Raw genomic sequence first — 14231 nt, 5'->3', positions numbered from 1 at the left:
GACTCATATCTCACCTTGATCAACCAATCAGGGACTGGTAGGGCCGAGTAACCCACGTGGGACTCTGATGCCCATGGAACTTTCAGCCAATCAATGAGCTGAAGTTCCTCCAGGTAAAAACAGGCAACACAGAGAGCCTGTGAGATTCAACAGGATTCAGTAAGATTCTGGAGAGGATTCTGTGGACTGTTCTAAAGGGAATTCAAAGGAGAATTCCAGGGCAGGACGGCCCAGGAGCAGAAGGCTCCCAAGGGCAGGACATTCTCGCAGAGCGCCTCCTGACCATCCTGAGACTCAGCCCAGACAACCACGGAACGGCCAGTGTGTCCGAGTGCCAGAACTTTCCTTTGTTCTAAGAGTCTAGAGTGGAGGTTGCCAGAGAGTAACCAGCAGCAGGCCTCGTGAACAGGTCGGAACTGTGGAAAGCTGAATCACTATTCAGAACTAGCTCTTCATCAGGAACGAACCGGTCCTCTTCCTGACTTGCTGGGACCCACAGTCATCTTTTCTCCTGTGCACAAACTTTGCTAACTAGCTGGAGAGTGAGCATCTGCAGCGCACCGTCGCAAGCCGCACAGCACAGCCTGGCACCGAGCCAACTGTTTCTTTGTGCCCGCAGGAGATCTGAATCCCCAGAAATTGGATGAGTATTCAACTTCAATGCATTACAGCTCGAGAATTCAATTGTTATCCCAACCAGTTGATATCAATTTAATTCCTAAGAGTTATGTACTTGTTGTGAGTATCGAATGTAGAAGTTATAACCAAGTTCATTTATGAAACGGTCTAAATGAATGATATACTGAACGTATGTCCTCTTGATATGTGTAACTCTTTGTAACTGACCGAATATATATCTTTTGTATTCTGATAACCCTCTCGATAAGATCTGTTAGGTTTATATGCATATTCTATGTATTAATAAATGTATCCTCGTGTATTAGTACCTGTGTGTGCGCGTTGTTTAAGTTATGTCGCATGATTGGATTCTAAAGCCACCAAAAGAATCAACTTTGTGATTTACTGCTACAATTAATAATTGTCTCAGTAAATCCCCAAACCCTACAGAACTGGTGCCTTCAGAGAGCCACTATGATTACATATTTGGCGTCCCTGAACCGGTTTTCCCTACAACAGCCAGCCTTCTGCACCTGAACACCTCCATTGTGTCGAGCCTGTCTACCGAAACACTGTCTAATTTCTACATTTGCATTGTGATCCTAATGATCTGGAAGTTCATTTACAAATGTAAAAACTCCATTGAAGTCCCTTCCGCATTTGTAAAAATGGGGATAGCCAGTTGAAAGACAAAACAAACTACAAACAGACCTGGACCACAAGACCAATAAAATCACTGCGGACAGGAGTGTGAATGACTGGAGCTTTATTGAATCACAGTACAAGTGATCTCTCACAGCAGGCAGAGCAGAGCCAAGAGTCTCACCAGAGAGAGGACGGGAGACACAGTGAGAGAGGAGATCACAGAGAATCCCTCAGTAATAACCACACATAACAGGACAGGAGACACAGTGAGAGAGGAGATCACAGAGAATCCTTCAGTGATCAACAGACACAACCGGAAAGGAGACACAGTGCTTCAAAAGTTTATCAATAATCTCTAAATAGAAAACAACATCAGAGGTCAGACACAAAATTGTTATTGACATTCTAAGTTAATTTTTAAACTCAACAAACTATATTTTATTCAAACTCATTAATCTTCAAATAAGTCTAAGATTTATAGCCCAGAGAGGAAGTTCAGGAAAATCATTTTCACCTTCCTGGTTTTCACAGAACTCTCAGAACTTCAACTCAGAAGTTCTTGTTGGTCTGTACTCAGCTCGTCAGAAGTTGTCTGGTAGTGTCTGTGGAACGTGGTCACATCGTATATTGACTCACTGTTCTCCGCAGACTCAGGATGAGATGAGAGAAAGGTCTGCTGAGGTCCAGCATGAAGACATTCCTCTCTACATCAGTGGTCTCAGGTCTCATTAAGATAACAGTGTGGTTTTTATTCTTCTCAATATCCCCTAAACCACAGGGCTGGTTCTCAGAAGCACACAAGGGCCACACGATTTTGAGAAGAATCTTGTTTGCATGGAAAATGTATTTGAGAGTTTAATGTCCCTGTGCTGAAGAACGGGTCTCAGTTCTCTCTGCCCAGTGTCACAGCTGGTTCTCCCATGAGTCTCAGTGTCAGGGTCAGCCAGTGTGTGAGGAGATGAACAGAGGAGCCTCACACTCAAGATCACTGTGGGAGAGGGACCAGAGTGTTTTTCAGTTTTCTATTGGGATCCTGCAGTGACGTGATACCAGCTTTACAGTCCATTTCTGACTCACTACTTGAAATAGCCAAAGAGAATAAATAAAACCTTAAACATGGTCCTTTTTGTTTTCATGCACTCCTGAGGACTCCTGTCTCTCCTGTTGTCACACACACACACACACACACCTGAGGACTCCTGTCTCTACTGTTATCACACACACACACCCCTGATGACTCATGTCTCTCCTGTTATCACACACACACACACCTGAGGACTCCTGTCTCTCCTGTTATCACACACACACACACACACACACACACACACACACACACACACACACCTAAGGACTCCTGTCTCTCCTGTTGTCACACTCACATCTGAGGACTCCTGTCTCTCCTATTATCACACAGAAACACCTGAGGACTCCTGTCTCTCCAGTTGTCACACACACACACACACACACACCTGAGGACTCCTGTCTCTCCAGTTGTCACACACACACACACACACACACACACACACACACACACCTGAGGACTCCTGTCTCTCCTGTTGTCACACTCACACCTGAGGACTCCTGTCTCTCCAGTTGTCACACAACCACAAGAGGACTCCTGTCTCTCCTGTTGTCACACACACACACACACCTGAGGACTCCTGTCTTTACTGTTATCACACACACACACCCCTGAGGACTCCTGTCTCTCCTGTTGTCACACACACACCTGAGTACTCCTGTCTCTCCTGTTGTCACACACACACACACACACCTGAGGATTCCTGTCTCTCCTGTTGTCACACACACACCTGAGTACTCCTGACTCTCCTGTTGTCACACACACACACACACACCTGAGGACTCCTGTCTCTCTTGTTGTCACACACACACACACACACACACACTTGAGGACTCCTGTCTCTCCTGTTGTCACACACACACACACTTGAGGACTCCTGTCTGTCCTGTTGTCACACACACACACACTTGAGGACTCCTGTCTGTCCTGTTGTCACACACACACACACTTGAGGACTCCTGTCTCTCCTGTTGTCACACACACAAACACAAGAGGACTCCTGACTCTCCTGTTGTCACACACACACACAAGAGGACTCCTGTCTGTCCTGTTGTCACACACACACACACACCTGAGGACTCCTGACTCTCCTGTTGTCACACACACACACACACACACCTGAGGACTCCTGACTCTCCTGTTGTCACACAAACACACCTGAGGACTCCTGTCTCTCCTGTTGTCACACACACCGGAGGGGAATTATCTGTTAATGCTTCTTCCTGTGGAAGTGTGTGCTGGTCAGCATCAGCCCCAGCTGTGTTGAGTATCTGAGCTGACCGGTGTTCCTGTGGTGTCCAGTACTGGTTAATAGAGCTATCAAGCTCAGGGCTGCCTGTCAATATCACTAACGCTACTGGAAACCGCCTAAGGACCTCAGTTATGAGCCTGAGTTTAGCCTGTTCTAGTTCAGCTGCTTGAAATCAAGAGACAGCCAGCTGGACTGACCCCCTCCTCCCTACAGCAGTCTCAGGACACCAGCACAGGACTCTCCTGCTCTCCTCGTCCTCCCTCAGGCCTGTAGAGACTCTGCAGACGAAACACTGAGTCTTTTCCTTCTGCTCGACCTGTCCCTGAGCAGCCCAGGGGTGAGACAGCCCCCCCCGAACCTTCAGCAGTCTTCATTCACACAGTGTAGTCTCAGGAGTGACCCTGAATCCACATCACTGCTGGACTTCCTGACTCAGTTACAAGCTCACTTGACCGCAGGAGACAGGGGTAAGTTCTCCTGTCCTAGTAAAGACACTTATTGCTCCAGAAGCAAAACAATTTGACAACATCTCCCCATAAACTCAAAATCCAGCATTTGTGGGTTACCTTTATTTATTTTTTTCCCCCAATATTAGAGGCAAAAAGGAGAGAGAAGGCACAACATGGAACAGGAAGTCACATCACACAGAAGGGTCTACAACTACCAGGACAGCACAGTTAACTACACAAACGCAGGCGCCCGATTGGCTGAAGGCGCTGTCCGTCTCGCCACGTCTCCCCTTGAGAGTCCCGCCCCCATGTGATGATGTCACGGCAGGGGGCGTGTCTTCACCAGGGGTGGAGTGTTCTCAGTAGGCGTGGTTGGCGACGAACAGGGATTCTCCGGCGGCTGCGCCTTTGTCTCCGGTGGGAACATACTTCCCGACCGCAGCCTGGCTGTTAGTCTGAGAGAGAGGGAGAGACAGATATCAGCACCGGCTCAGTACAGAGTGTCCGAGCAGCAGACTGCCCCTCCACCTGGCTTCACTGCTGGTCCCCAGGGAAACCCTCACTGATCGACTGTCCAGGGCACTTATTTCCTTAAAAAGCAGGAAGCGGTCCTGATCTGTTTCTCTGTGGCAGGTTTCAGTGGGGCAGTCGGTGTGTCAGTACCTGTGAGGGCTTGGTGCTCTCCTCCATGTCATTGTGTCAGTGTGTCAGTGGGTCAGTCACTGCGTCACTTGGTCCGTCAGTGTGTCAGAACGTCAGTTAGTCTGTCAGTGAGTCAGTGGGTCAGCGTGTCAGTTGGTCAGTCAGTGAGATAGTGGGTCAGTCAGTGAGATAGTGGGTCAGTGGTCAGTCAGTCAGTGGGTCAGTCAGTCAGTCAGTGGGTCAGTACCGTTGCTCTCTTGATGTACTCCTCCTGGGAGGCCTTGGCGTTCTCCTTCTTGCCTGCCCAGGCCTTCAGCGCGGAGGCCTGCAGCGCGCGGCCGTACGAGAAGGTCAGGGCCCAGGGCTTGTGCAGGGGGCACTGGTTGATGGCGTTGAGGTTGATGGAGGCCTCCTCCTCGCTCTGCCCACTGGACAGGAACGTCACCCCTGGGATAGAGAGGGAGAGAGAGAGGGGCGTCACACAACCGCCGGACCCCACACCCTCGAAATGTAACCCCCCTCACACTCCCGCGACCCCTGACCTGGCACAGCGGGGGGCACGGTGCGGCGCAGGGCGGTGACCGTTGCCATGGCAATCTCCTGGGGCGTGTATTTCTGGGTGCAGGCGTGTCCGGGGGTCACCATGTTGGGCTTCAGGAGTGTGCCCTCCAGGTAGACGTGGTGATCGGAGAGGGCCTTGTACACCGCGGCGAGCACCTGGAGGCACAGCAGCCACATTTGTCACAACAGCAAGCGGACAAACTCACCGAGGAACAGACACAGCAGGGGAACTGCAGCTCAGTGGAATTATTACAATGAGAAACAGCGCCCCCATGGTGCTCAGGCACAGCAGGGGAACTGCAGCTCAAAGGAGTTATTCCAGTGAGAAACAGCACCCCCATGGTGCTCAGGCACAACAGGGGAACTGCAGCTGTGGAATTATTCCAGTGAGAAACAGCGCCCCCATGGTGCTCAGGCACAACAGGGGAACTGCAGCTGTGGAATTATTCCAGTGTGAAACAGCGCCCCTATGGTGCTCAGGCACAACAGGGGAACTGCAGCTCAAAGGAATTATTCCAGTGAGAAACAGCACCCCCATGGTGCTCAGGCACAGCAGGGGAACTGCAGCTCAAAGGAATTATTCCAGTGTGAAACAGCGCCCCCATGGTGCTCAGGCACAGCAGGGGAACTGCAGCTCACTGTAAGACCACTTCTAGGGGTAGCACAATAACGCACCAACACCCCAACTCTCTCACCCCCTCCCGCGCCCCGACTCTCTCACCTTCTCAGTGACGTACTGGCAGCGCTTGAGGTCGTGGTCTCCGTCGGGCAGGATCTTGGGCTCCACGATGGGCACGATGCCATGCTGCAGCACAGACACGACGGCACTGCGTTAACACGGGCTGGGGCAGAGCTCGCAGACTGACGCGCACGCACATGCACTGCTTCCAAATCAAAAACCTGAACTAGTCCAGTACGTCCAACTGGCTACAGGGCCCACCGGTCCCACTGGGATTTGACTGTTGAAGTTCCTACTTTTTTAGTTTGAGGAACCTTTTCTTTTTAAACCTGTTAAGCGGAAGGCTTCAGAAACGCATTGCCGAATCTCTCAGTTTCCACCCCAGCTAGGGGTGCTTTTCAACATACTTAGTGCTGCATTAGACAGTACAGGATGTGTCCTACAAAACTACGTCAGAATGAAAGTGTTAGGAAAATGAATTTGATGGGGTAAACTCTCTCAGATGTGTCAATTCAAGTGGGAAAAGAAATATAATTGATGTTGGAACTGAATGTGTCTCTTAACCCCCGACCCCGGCTCGTACCATCTGGCAGATGCTGGCGTAGGGGGCGAGGACGTTGGCGTTCTCGATGATGGCGAGATGGGAGGGGGTGGTGGGTGTGATCTTCAGCACGCAGCGCCACTTGGCGAAGTCGGCGCCATCCTTCTTGTACTGGGCACAGCGCTCGTACAGCCCGTCCAGACCTGGGAGAGAGAGAGAGGGGTTAATACACACACACACTGACTGGACACTCCAGTGCATTAACACTGCACTGAGAGAGAGAGGGGTTAATACAGACACACTGACTGGACACTCCAGTGCATTAACACTGCACTGAGAGAGAGAGGGGTTAATACAGACACACTGACTGGACACTCCAGTACATTAACACTGCACTGAAGAGAGAGAGGGGTTAATACAGACACACTGACTGGACATTCCAGTCTCACCTTGTGTAGTGGTCTCTCCATTAGTTCCAGCCAGGGGAACAACACCTTTGTCAACCTGTTTGGAAACATAGAACAAAAAATTAACAATAATTAAGGTGAATCCCACAATTACACCACACTGACCTAAAGTGCTCAGATGAGGCCATGAATTTGTGTCAAGAGTAGTGTCCCCTCTCTCCTTCATTGCAGTCCATGTTGTGTTGGGGTATGTCCCCCCCCAGAGGGTGAGACAGTGTTGTCTGTGTGTGTCTCCTGTCTCTCACCTTGAGGCCCACCACGATACCCTCCTCCTTGATGACCTGGGAGAAGGGTTCTCTCTGTGTGTCTCATGTTTCTCTCTATGTGTCTCCTGTCTCTCACCTTGGTGACCTGGGGGAAGGGTTCTCTCTGTGTGTCTCCTGTCTCTCACCTTGATGACCCGGGGGTAAGGGTTCTCTCTGTGTGTCTCCTGTCTCTCACCTTGATGACCTGGGGGTAAGGGTTCTCTCTGTGTGTCTCCTGTCTCTCACCTTGATGACCTGGGGGAAGGGTTCTCTCTGTGTGTCTCCCGTCTCTCACCTTGATGACCCGGGGGTAAGGGTTCTCTCTGTGTGTCTCCTGTCTCTCACCTTGATGACCTGGGGGAAGGGTTCTCTCTGTGTGTCTCCTGTCTCTCACCTTGATGACCTGGGGGAAGGGTTCTCTCTGTGTGTCTCCTGTCTCTCACCTTGATGACCTGGGGGAAGGGTTCTCTCTGTGTGTCTCCTGTCTCTCACCTTGATGACCTGGGGGAAGGGTTCTCTCTGTGTGTCTCCTGTCTCTCACCTTGATGACCCGGGGGGAAGGGTTCTCCCTGTGTGTCTCCTGTCTCTCACCTTGATGACCCGGGGGGAAGGGTTCTCTCTGTGTGTCTCCTGTCTCTCACCTTGATGACCTGGGGGAAGGGTTCTCTCTGTGTGTCTCCTGTCTCTCACCTTGATGCCCACCACGATGCCCTTGTCCTTGATGACCTGGGGGAAGAGCTTGCCCGAGTCGTCCTTCTGGTACAGCGTCTCGTGGAAGAAGATGAAGCTGCCGATGCAGGGCTTCACGCGGTCGTCGGCGGAGAACAGGATCTGGCGGTAGAAGCGGCGGTGCTCCTCGGTGTTCTCCACCCCGATGCTCTGCAGCCTCTTCGCCATGCTGCCTGTGGGAGAGGGGAGACACAGCGAGGGTGTGAGAGAGGAGACACAGCGAGAGGGGAGAGGAAGTGAGAAGTGGAGGTCCTCCTCGGTGTTCTCCACCCCGATACTCTGCAGCCTCTTTGCCATGCTGCCTGTGAGAGAGAAAGAGAGAGAGAAGTACGATAGAAAGAAGAGAGAGGAGACACAGCAGGTAGGAGATACGGAAAGGGAGAAAGTAAGAGAGGGAGGACGCAAGATGGAGGGAGACAGAGGGACAGAGGGAGACAGAGCGACAGAGAGAGAGGGATTGACTGATCGATTTCCGACACACAAACCAATACTGAGAGACAGAGACAGATCCACACACACACACAACACGTTACAGGGAACGCAACGCTCTACCGCTCTTTAAGCAATTACCAGGCCAACTAGCGAATGAGCCGCCCCTACCTGTGGACTCATCAGCAGCCAGGATGCCCTTGCCAGGGGCAACAATGCGCTGGGCGATATCAGAGAGCTCCTTCTTCTGCTCCGGAGTCAGGAAAGGGTACTGGTGAGGCATGGTGACTGGGGGGGGAGACAGAAGGGGAAATCTGGTGAGAAAACAGCACCCCCTCAGTCTGTACAGGCCAGGCAGGGGAATAACAGCTTATTTATAATACTGCTGCTACCCATCAGGGAGAAACAACGCCCCCTCTGTGCAGGCCAGGCAGGGGAATTACAGCTCATTAATAATGATACTGCTGCTGATCAGGAAGAAACAGCGCCCCTGCACTCTGGACAGGCAGAGTGGAGGTACTGCAGCTCATTAGTAATTCTCCTGCATCTGATCAGGGAGAAACAGCGCCCCTTCACTCTGGACAACATAGCCAATTAACTGCAGTTCAACACAATGCAATCGCTACTCCTACTTCGATAGAATCTTCTGTGGCACCAAGCCCTGTAGTGTCAACACTGACACTTCACTGAAACACAGGGCAAGGCCTTCAGACAAGATGCCAAGTCATTTCCTATACCTTTCACAATCACAGCAACAACTGCAACACATTTCCTCCTTAAAAACAATGAAACTATCAAGTGTGTGAAAACAGACAACCCCAGAGTCTCTCATCCCCAAGCCCGTCTACACTCTAGGGGTGACAGGGCTTCTCCTGAGGTGCCCCCAAGCTCTGGAACTCTCTCTCCCTGAGGATATCAGAGAGTCTCCTTCTCTCAACTCCTTCAAATCTACCCTCAAAACCTTCTTCTTTAGAAAAGCCTTTACTGAACTGGTTATATTCTTCACCCCTCTGCTTTTCTTAGTACCAACATCCATGGTCTCTTCTGCATAATTATAATAGTGTTTTATCTTTTGTATTCTTTTTATTTATTGTCATTCTGTAAAGCGCTTTGAGAAGCCACCTTTAAAGGCGTTATATAAAATAAAGTTTATTATTATAAAAGCCGGTGCAGGTGTGTACAGAGACAGGAGCCCCAGAGTCTCTTATAAAAGCCAGAGCAGGTGTGTACAGAGACAGAAGCCCCAGAGTCTCTTATAAAAGCTGGTGCAGGTGTGTACAGAGACAGGAGCCCCAGAGTCTCTTATAAAAGTCAGTGCAGGTGTGTACAGAGACAGGAGCCCCAGAGTCTCTTATAAAAGCCAGTGCAGGTGTGTACAGAGACAGGAGCCCCAGAGTCTCTTATAAAAGCAGGTGCAGGTGTGTACAGAGACAGGAGCCCCAGAGTCTCTTATAAAAGCCGGTGCAGGGGTGTATAGAGACATTAGCCCCAGAGTCTCTTATAAAAGCCAGTGCAGGTGTGTACAGAGACAGGAGCCCCAGAGTCTCTTATAAAAGCCAGTGCAGGTGTGTACAGAGACAGGAGCCCCAGAGTCTCTTATAAAAGCCAGTGCAGGTGTGTACAGAGACAGGAGCCCCAGAGTCTCTTATAAAAGCCAGTGCAGGTGTGTACAGACACAGGAGCCCTAGAGTCTCTTATAAAAGCAGGAGCAGGTGTGTACAGAGACAGGAGCCCCAGAGTCTCTTATAAAAGCCAGTGCAGGTGTGTACAGAGACAGGAGCCCCAGAGTCTCTTATAAAAGCTGGTGCAGGTGTGTACAGAGACAGGAGCCCCAGAGTCTCTTATAAAAGTCAGTGCAGGTGTGTACAGAGACAGGAGCCCCAGAGTCTCTTATAAAAGCAGGTGCAGGTGTGTACAGAGACAGGAGCCCCAGAGTCTCTTATAAAAGCCAGTGCAGGGGTGTATAGAGACATTAGCCCCAGAGTCTCTTATAAAAGCCAGTGCAGGTGTGTACAGAGACAGGAGCCCCAGAGTCTCTTATAAAAGCCAGTGCAGGTGTGTACAGAGACAGGAGCCCCAGAGTCTCTTATAAAAGCCGGTGCAGGTGTGTACAGAGACAGGAGCCCCAGAGTCTCTTATAAAAGCCAGTGCAGGTGTGTACAGAGACAGGAGCCCCAGAGTCTCTTATAAAAGCAGGTGCAGGTGTGTACAGAGACAGGAGCCCCAGAGTCTCTTATAAAAGCAGGTGCCAGCGAGGGAGACTGCAGTAGTTCACAGTCCAGCAGCTGCGGGAGACCGCAGCTATTTAGAAAGTTTCAGTGGTGTGACTGCAGTGCTCTGTAAAACCACCAGGTGGAGCAATGAAGCTTAACGTGGCTCATGGAGCAGTTGGGCTGTTGCCAGAAAACACCGGTTTCCATTCCTGGTCAGTGCTGAGGGACCATCCTTTTCCAATTATAGAATTAAGTTGTACGCTGTTTAGACTTATTAATTTTAAACTGTTATTATACTGGAGCTTGTGAACATGATGTGCCTCTTTCAGGTTTACATCCACATAGAGAAAATTCAAAGGAAAATTTTGGTAGCAGAAAATAATAACACTACTGTAATGTAATACATACCTAATGTACACACAGGTGGTAATGATAGCTAAATATGAAAATGTACACAGCAATATTTTTTCTCTTTAATATAATTTAAATGATAAAATTTACACAATCACTATTCCTGAGGTCATCCTCTCCTTGCTAGTTCACAGGAGTGTGAATGACTGGAGCTTTATTGAGTCTCAGGACAAGTGATCTCTCACAGCAGGCAGAGCAGAGCCAAGAATCGCAGGGGGAGGGATCGGAAGGGGGAGAGGAACTGTGCAGCAGGTCAGATAATCTGCTCTTGTTACAAACAGTCAGATATCTGAACTGAAGAGCCTGCACTGAGCTTCTGAAGCAGCAGGGGGCGCTGTTCCCCAGCATTAGATGAAGCTTCAAACACCTGTATTCTTCTTGATCCAGGGCCTGAAGCTGAGCACCCGGGTAAGGACCCCAAGGGTGTTTAGGGCTTCGCAGTTCTCACTGGTTATAAAACTCACAACCCCGACCTGAACCCATCTGTTGTTCTCTTTACACACCACAGGGCCCCCAGTGTCACCCTGTAATGAGAGAGAGAGAGCACACTGGTGGGGGTGGAGGGCATCCCCGTTATCTGTAAAGTGCTTTGAGTGGAGTGTCCAGAAAAGTGCTACATAAGTGTAAGAAATTATTATTATTATAATATTTTGGGTAAAGTAGAGTTGTAGTTACTCACAGTTCTGGGTCAGTGTGCTGCAGTGAGAACCCAGTGACTACTGATCAGGGAGCCACCACATACAAAATACTCTCCAGGTTTCATGTTGACAGGAGTGATCTGAAGATAAACCATCCAGGGCCACTCTCCCTCTGATGCATCCTGACCGCCCACTATAGAGCTCCTGGACAGAGGAGATTTGGACACTAGAGAGACACAGAGGGGTTCATACAGAACAGGCTTGAGATCAGTCATCCAGGACCACTGTCCCTCCGTCACACCCTGACTGACCACTACAGAGCTCCTGGACAGAGGAGAGCTGGACACTGGAGACACACAGAGGGGTTGTCATGATGGGTAGTTTTAACACACTCCCTTGTGTTTTAGTTGGTCTAGTAATTGTGAGACACTCCCTGGAGTAAGCTAGTGCGTGAGATCGCAGGTGGCTGACCCGTGAGCGAACTGCTGACTCACCGTTCAATTAGAAAGATAAGTAAAACACATTCCTTGTGTTGGAGATATTTTTATATAAACGAACCCCCAAACACGATATGGTGTCAGAAGCGGTTCTGCTGCAGCAAACTGAACAAAGGGAAGAAAACGCCGGTGAAACTGGAGAAGTTCCAGCCGCCCCCAGTCTGCAGTCCTCAGGTAATACTGCTGGAAACTGGAATCGATTTAAACAGCGATTCGAAGTGTATTCATCGGCAGTTGTTGCGGATGAAAGAAGTGATAAAACGAAATTTTCCATTTTATTACATATAATCGGGGAGGAAGCGCCGGAGGTTTAGAACAGCTTTCAGTCTGAAGCCCGAGAACACGTGAAGTTAGAAGTTATACTGGATACGTGTGAAAATACTGCCTTCCGAATCGGTACATGACTTATGAGAGACAGATTCTCCACTTGTGCACAGAAACCAGGTGAAACGATGGATCAATATCTAACTGAGTAGCGAATACGGAGCAAAACGTGAGTGTGGAGAGTTAACAGACCCTGTAATAAAAGATCAGGCACTCAGGGGAAGGTTGCTAAGAGAGCAAGATTTGGATGTGGAAAAAGCCGTCCGAATATGCAGGCAGCCGAAGCAGTAAAAGCGATGTGCAGGAAGAAAACTGTACGCGTGGTGACCAAAAAAGAAAACAAAAAGCATGTAATTACTGAGAGAAATAAAAACCGGTAACGAACAAATGCATACACAAAGCGTGCATGTGGACATAGCGGATTACAGCTCTCTCCTAGACACACAAATCATGTATGTGAAGATACTGTAATCATTTTATTATGATTTAGTTTTATTAGCCTTCAATCAGTCTTGATTAAAATTTTGATCTTAAAATTATTTGAGTATAACATTGATTAATGTATAACCATATTACTACATATTCAAAAGCATTATTTAGGCAAAAAAACAGAAAAACCAAAGTTCACAGGTTTATTTACTGGGTGATCAGAATCTTGACAGGAGTCTCAGAGCAACATCCTGCACAGCTTCTCTCCTGGAAGTGTCCTGTGAGCCTATGAGTTCTCCTCCTTCTCCTTTCCTGAACACACAGAGGATACAGCACCTCAACACCATCAAAGACAGACCACTAACATGACCAGTGGGAGGTCCTGTGCAGTAAATACAGGTGTCAGCTGATTGCTAACTACAGAAATGCCATTGCCAGACACAGAAAACCATTATAAATTTTGCAAAAATATTGTGCTTTAAAAATGAAGTGTAAGGGACATTGTAAAAGTGATTCACTGGTGGTTAAGGGGGAATGCCCTAGACGAAGACAGGCGGCCTTAAGGCCTGGACAGCAGGACAGGGAAGGTGAGGCCACGTCAGGATGGTGCATGCTGGCAAACGGCTGCAGGAATTACAGGAGGCTCCTCAGGCCTGCAAGACGATGCTCTCTAGCGCTGTCAGGACACAGGGCAGCCCAGACTTAACCAAAGGAACTTTGAGTTGAATTACTGATTGTCAGTGGCAGTACGTACAGCTCTTGACAGAGACCGGGTGCTGGAGGCCTGGGGACACAACCAGAAGGAGGACATGATCTGCTCCCTGGCGAGTGGGTTTGGGTCAAGAAGTTTCCTTTAGGCACCTTGCAGCCCCCGTTGGGAAGGTGCTGCTGACCACTGCATCGGCCGTCAGGCTGGAGGGGAAAGACCGTTGGATCCACGTCGCTCCCTGTCGGAGAGCTTCTCCAAGAGAAGCAGATTTGACCAGCTAAAGATGTTGTATTTTGCCATTTTGCTGTTTGATGTAAGAGAAGCGGGTCCAACAGGGGACCCGGAACAACATAGGGATCAGGGAGAAAGGCTGTTTCTGTCAGTAAGGAATAATCAGAGCTCGTGCTGGGTATGTATTGCCAAACCACGTCACACGTTACAAGGAGGGCTGCCCTTGGGAGTCATATCTTTTAATATGAATGACAATCTAGGTATACTAGATTGGACAAATGGAAGTACTCTGAACATATACAGTGGTGTGAAAAAGTGTTTGCCCCCTTCCTGATTTCTTATTTTTTTGCATGTTTGTCACACTGAAATGTTTCAGATCATCAAACAAATTGAAATATTAGAAATTGAATTCCGCTTTCCAAAGATGTGATAAACCACAGT

At 49.2% G+C, this 14231-nt stretch overlaps 2 protein-coding genes across 2 annotated transcripts in view; both read right to left on the bottom strand.

Moving 5' to 3' along the window:
* LOC107075989 (butyrophilin subfamily 1 member A1-like) overlaps positions 1 to 14231 on the bottom strand; it is a 179330-nt gene that overhangs the window by 94795 nt on the left and 70304 nt on the right. The window lies entirely within an intron of this gene.
* LOC138238280 (fructose-bisphosphate aldolase A-like) lies at positions 4144 to 8658 on the bottom strand. Its single transcript, XM_069188418.1, has 8 exons — positions 8510 to 8658; positions 7871 to 8082; positions 6918 to 6972; positions 6511 to 6671; positions 5970 to 6053; positions 5230 to 5404; positions 4935 to 5134; positions 4144 to 4500 (listed from the first exon to the last, which is right to left on the bottom strand). Exons 1-8 carry the CDS (start codon positions 8619 to 8621, stop codon positions 4405 to 4407), a joined length of 1095 nt encoding a protein of 364 aa, XP_069044519.1. The 5' UTR covers positions 8622 to 8658; the 3' UTR covers positions 4144 to 4404.

The sequence above is a fragment of the Lepisosteus oculatus genome, chromosome 4 (genome assembly GCF_040954835.1).
Source record: "Lepisosteus oculatus isolate fLepOcu1 chromosome 4, fLepOcu1.hap2, whole genome shotgun sequence".
Lineage (NCBI taxonomy): Eukaryota > Metazoa > Chordata > Actinopteri > Semionotiformes > Lepisosteidae > Lepisosteus > Lepisosteus oculatus.
This window is presented reverse-complemented; position numbering and strand designations above follow the sequence as displayed.